Genomic DNA, 6,355 nt, shown 5'->3' on the forward strand with positions numbered 1-6,355 from the left:
ATGCATCTAAAGATCTTTTTTTTTAACTTCATCAAATGGCTATTTATGAATTAAAACCTATCGTAACATATTACACATGCACAATGCAGGGCTGCTATATCAGTTTAAAAAGGGAAATTTATCTATGTATTGATGGATGTTATACCGGATCGTTTCATTTCAGATTTGAAAAATTTCTATGAACCATTCATTACCTGGTAAAAAAAAAAAATCATAAACGACTAAACAAAGTACATAAAATTGTACACCTTTTATTAATCGTGACATACAAAAATTTCCGAGCATTGAGCTGAAAGGATTTTTATTAAATTTTTCCTTGCTTTTGACTACATTAATGAATTTTAAAAAAAATCTGTGAAATACGTCCGTGTGAACATAGTGAACTTCAGTAAACAGAACAGTCTGAAATAAAATGGGGAAAAGTTAAAATTTTGGAGAGCGAGTGCTGATATTGATGCATGGTTAGCATGCAACAATTAATGCCAATAGTTTACAAAGGAAAGAATCATCCTGCACTTAGGTGATGCTGTCTTTGAATGTATAAATATTGCAATTTATGTTTTAAAGAGCAATTCGCAGAAAATTTCAATATCCATAGAAGTCACGGTTATTCTATTTGAACAATTTTCAACATCTAGTTTAAATATTTGATTTTCTTAACATTGCCACTGTAATATTCACACACAAACAAATTGTCATTATTGTCCACACATAAACCATAAGGATCCTTTAGATCACAGTTATCAATGTAACGGAGAAATTGTCCACTCTGATGCAGAATGTAGATACAATGGTTGTAACTGTCTGCTGTCAGGATATGACTCTGACTGTCTGTTGTGATACCACAGGGTTTAAATGGTTCGTTCTTTGTAACTGAGGGATGTCCGGTGTATCTCCATATGAGTTTCCCATCCTGGTTAACCACCACTACTGCACCAGCAGCCCAGTCAGCTACACAGATGTCATGGTTTCTGTTCTCTGTGATGTATTTAATTCTATCATTCCCTGAGTACAGAGGTTTACCTTCATCATCAAATTGAATGGTTTGTTTCTCAGTAGATCCCAAGTAACGGACAACTTTGGATTGAGTCCAATCATCATTGTATATGGCAACCAGGAGATCACCAGTAGAGGTAACACACAGACTGCGAGGACTCCATTTCTGTATTCTGATCAACTTTTCTGTCTGACCATTTTTAACTCTATTTACTGTTTTTGTTCTTCCATTTGAGTACAGTAGATCCCCATCATTGTCTCTGGCTATATCATTTGGGACACTACTTGATTTTGTTTTGATTGTCTGGCAGAGTAAACCTTCAATGTTGAAGCATTGGATTTCATTGGTCCATCCACTCGTCCATATCCTGTCTTCATTACGACAGACAACACTGCGTAAAGTTTCATATCCAGTCTGTATTGTGGCAACAAGCTCCGGTTCATCCAGTAGTTCTCTGAATGAAGTGTTTGTTTGGTTCAGTAGAAATGCATTTTTTTCTGTTGCAGTAGATAATGGGGTGATCTGCCCAAAGAAATTATTCAGCTTCCTACTGTCTATTGGTTTTGGAATGAATGTTGGCAGTGATACCTGAACCTTGGGTGGAAGCTTGCTGAACTCTCTGATCTTAGAGCTGTATTCAATGGTAGGAGATACTTCAGTGGATTTCTTGAGTTCCCCTAAGGTTAGTACAGTTTGCTTTATGAGAGACTGTGTCTGTTTGATTTCATCCAAATGTTTCTGTAGAATGTCTCTGTGTTTAACTTTTATCTCGCTGATTTCAGTTTTCATTTTGTTGACAACGATGTCGATTTCTCTGTGCCATTGCTCTCCTTGTTTTGAAAATTCTGTTATAAGTTTTTCATATCCTCCGTCCAAGCTGGCAAGCTGATTTTCCAACTCCAGTGCAATTTCTTCATATGTAGGAAAAATGGAATTTTCTAATTCTACTGCATCTTTTTCAATGGCCTCTTTATTTTTCTTGTATATCTCTGCAATTTCTACAAATATATGGCTCATGTGTTGCTCAGATGCCATGCAGGAAGAACATATCAAAATGTTGTTGCAATTTACACATTGAAATTCACAGAATTTATGTGAATGTGTTCTACATTTTGGATAAATGGGGGTTGATCTACGTTCCTGGAAAGGGACAATTTTATGTTTGTCATATCCATCTGAGATGTGATCTACTACACAGGGCTTGCAGAGGTTGATATGGCAAAAGTCACAGTAGCTGTGTACTATGGCTTTCTCACAAAGGTCACATCGGTGCACATCCTGGGCACTAGAATGAGGATCCATGGTTGTTCTGCAAAAAATAAAAAATAAAAATTTAAAAACTTAGGTTTTAAATGACAGGGACTTTGATCAGTGAATAGTTACATAAAGCCTACATGTACATTCTGAGTCTCCGTAAACACATTGAAGAAGAAAATGTTGCATGAATGATATTTTGCAGTTTAGAAGATGAAGATGAAATTTTGATAAAACTGAGTGTTTTTGAACTACACTTAATCAAAATTCAGATTCAATACAAATTCGATATTAAAAAAGCATTTATAATTAATCGATTTTAGTAATAAACAAGAGGCCAACAGGCCTTAACGGTCACCTGAGTATCATAGCCCATACACAAACCTTTTGATATATATATATATATATATAAACATTTAATTATGGTAAGCTTCATTCTGGAGTAAAATATATAAAATCTAGAATATGGTAATGACCACCACCTTCCTACCTGGAATCTTACAACAAGGACATTGATAGGAAATAATTGTTCCATATTTGTTAACTTTCAAAATAGCTTTTATGTTTATTGCGTGGACCCCGAGGTCCACGCAGAAAATAAAGTGAGGTAAACGCGGATGCAATTGGGAAAATTCAGCTTGTGCATGAGCTAAGCTAGTTCCTGTGTGGAATTATGGGTAGGCCACGGAACCAGGATAACACACGTTTATCTGAATCGGGATCGAGATTTCATGCCATGAACACATGTTAAAGTTCAAAGGCATTGTCAGAGATTATAAAGGAGTCTGTAAACAGAACAGAAACAAAGTATTCAAGTCTTAAAGAAATGATCATTAAAGATATCAACTGTCAGCATCATATGTTATGCCGAAACTAAAACAAGCTTCAAATACTGTGGTTTCATTAATATTCAAGGGTATCAATTTTCGTGGAAAAAGTGAAAATCACAGTTTCAAGAAAACGTAAATTCGTGGCCAATGCCCCTATCAATACAAGATGTTAATAGAAATTGCAGTTCAATGAACACTCAATTTCGTGGATTAACTTAATAACGAAATCCACGAAAATTGGTATTCAACGAATATTGATAAAACCACAGTATATAGCATAAATTGTGATGTTTTGTTTTTCCAAACTAGCTTATCTGTACTTTCAGGCGAGGCTAATGTACTTCCGAATAAAATTTTTACTCATCTAAAGCAAAATGTGATTGAATAAATATTTGACTGTATAGTGATATTTTGTTATATCAATAAATTCTCACATTTTACCTGCCTGTTCAATTATCAACCATTCATTCAATGACACCATCTGGCATTTATTAAAAAGGTTATTGTACACATACCATAATTCAGTATTTTTGGCTAGATATAATTTAAATTACTTTACTACTAACAAGTCTACTGTTTATTTAAAAACTCAAAAAACTGTTTTGGTTGTTTTGTTTTAAATAATTAAAAAAAAATAGTTGAACTCTTTAAAGGGGCATGGTCATGATTATGGTCAAAAATTATTTTTCCGATTTTAAAATAAACAATGCTTAAGAAATGCATTTTTAATAGGTAACCGAAATTTGAGTGTCATTTGTTGAGTTATAAGCGAGTTACAGAGCTTGAAGTTCTTCGCTATGTAAACAAAGCGTTTGTTTACATTTTGAACGTTTAAGTAAAAATTTAAATTTTAGACCTCAAACGAATGTTTTAAACGTTAAGAACTGTTTATTCATGCTTAAGATAAATAAAAAGATAGACAAATATTAAACTTAAAAAAGATTTTTTACTGGTATATTGAACCTATGTAAACAAAAACAGGCCACGAGCCTTGTTTACATGACAAAGAGTTGTGGGCCCTGTATCTTGCTCATAACTCTACAAATGACTCTCAAATTTTATTTGATCATTATAAATGCATTTCTAAAGCATTGTAAATAATAAAAACATAAAAATGAAATTTGATCAATATCGTGACCATGCCCCTTTAATTATTTAAACTAGAGCTGAATAAAATAATTTAATTTTTTTTTTACATATGATAAACAGACAACCCCCACCCATTATATGGATTATTTAATTTAACACTATTTGACTATTTTGGCCCTACACTAGACGTGAGTCAAACCCCTTCCCAGGGGGACATGAAATTTAAAATTTTGGAAGAAAGTTTCCTTGTCTACATAATTATCAATTCAGTTTTTCATACAGATGTGTGGGAGTACAGAAGATTTTTTAAAGTAAAGTAGATTTCCTAAAATAGAAAACATATCAATTCAATTTTGACTAGTGACAATTTACCATGTACATGTAGTTTTCAAGATAAAGTTAAAATTGTTAATGGATGACAAACAGCAATTACCCTAAATATAAATACATATTCAATATATGGTCAGATCCCCCCCCCCCCCCCCCAGTCCGCATCAACTTCTGCCCCAGGCTACTTATATCACCATTTAACAACAAGACATTATGAACATAATAACAAGAACGCAATAATTATAATGTTTTGGACGATAAAATCACCGGCAACTGAATTTGTATCAATCAGTCGCCTAATAAGTCATATATTGAAAAATTCTATTATTTATATATAGTAGGGGTAGATTTTTTCAATATATGACTTATTAAGCGACTGATTGATAAAAATTCAGGTGCCTGTGATAAAATACAAACTGACACTGAACATGAAGTGAAAGTAGATATATATAGTTAAACTTCTTGTGTCATTTACTTGAATCACCTTTCTATTAAATGACTTTTGGTTAAGTACAAATGTAAAAGAATACATACCGTAACGCGTGTTTTACAAGAATATAGGTATTCTTTAATCTCTGGTTTATGTGCCAGCAGCCATATCAAACAAGGCGCACTTGATTTTCCATAAAAATGTACACTAAGCGCACCGGGTGTACGCTTTTCTACGCCGATTCAGGGGCATGTGTTGGTTGGCGTAGCACCGAAACCAATATGACGGACAGATGTTACGACTGGGAACTTGGCAAATTATGTCAAGAAATATAAGTTAACAGATTAAAAGGCATTTTAAGGTTGTCTTTTATAAGCCATTAAAACATATGTTTATTTCATTGCATTTATAGCAGAAAAAAGGCTCGGATTCTATTAAAACTGCACCCTTATCCCCAATATTTTTGTTAACTTTCGTACACAATGTACAATTAACCATTGGGATTTAAGTGCACTTGAGATATAAAATACAAAATATTATGTTCACACTGGTGTACACCAGTGTACACCAAGTTAAGCTAAATCAAGCGCGCCCATTGACCATGGTAACAATCAAGTGAATTTTTAAATGGCTATGCATTTACTGATTAAAAAGCACTTCTATTTTTCAATGTGTCGGTGTAAACAATAATACCTTTACGTTACAGACCCATGCATCCGGTTAAACATTTACGGATATTGTTAAAAGACGTAAAATTAATACTATTAATCATCAATGCACTGTCGTCTGGGCGACGGCCTGAATACAGCTAGCGACTCTACTATCGATCGGTTACCTGAGTCTCGTAATGCATCTAAATATAGAAAGGGGCACAGTTATGAAACAAACAACAAAAATAAGGTCTCAGATGTTCATCTTTATGAAATGAAAAATGAAAAACATTTGTGAATTTTATGTGGAATTATCTTTGCGCGCTGCATGTAACAGTTAGAGCATTACATGAGTCCTTTCATAACCTCTTAAACGTATTAATTAAAACCAATCGCAATTCTCTCATTCGACATTCGAGATTCAACATTCGAGATTTGAAATATGAGATTCAAGATTCGAAATTTAATATCAAAATTAACCAATCAAATACATTTTTAACGCCCCACTGTTTTACTGTAACGGAGACATTTTGAATTGTTTCAGTTCTGGGATATGATAAAATTTATAATAAATTAATTAATAAAATGGTTCCAATGCATGGTAATTAAACTCAACTTTTCTACAATACGTATACACGGCCAGAAAGGTAAAGTTCGCTACTAGTAACCGGCTACTAGTAACTGGCTACGAGAAGTAAGAACAGCTAGCTACTAGTAACTGGCTACGAGATGAAAAAAACTTGGCTTCTAGTTACTAGTTACTGTCCAAGTGAGA

The 6,355-nt window shown here is 33.6% G+C and overlaps 1 protein-coding gene across 1 annotated transcript; it reads right to left on the reverse strand.

Moving 5' to 3' along the window:
• Positions 1-348: 348 nt before the first annotated feature.
• LOC128159349 (uncharacterized) lies at positions 349-5,098 on the reverse strand. Its single transcript, XM_052822408.1, has 2 exons — positions 5,035-5,098; positions 349-2,306 (listed from the first exon to the last, which is right to left on the reverse strand). Exon 2 carries the CDS (start codon positions 2,297-2,299, stop codon positions 635-637), a length of 1,665 nt encoding a protein of 554 aa, XP_052678368.1. The 5' UTR covers positions 2,300-2,306; positions 5,035-5,098; the 3' UTR covers positions 349-634.
• Between the last annotated feature and the right edge of the window lie 1,257 nt (positions 5,099-6,355).

Source organism: Crassostrea angulata, chromosome 8 (assembly GCF_025612915.1).
Source record: "Crassostrea angulata isolate pt1a10 chromosome 8, ASM2561291v2, whole genome shotgun sequence".
In the NCBI taxonomy this organism is placed as follows: Eukaryota; Metazoa; Mollusca; class Bivalvia; order Ostreida; family Ostreidae; genus Magallana; species Magallana angulata.

Excerpts from the sequence above, each read along its gene's own strand:
- LOC128159349 (XM_052822408.1), bottom strand. The coding sequence starts at position 2,299 with ATGGATCCTCATTCTAGTGCCCAGGATGTGCACCGATGTGACCTTTGT.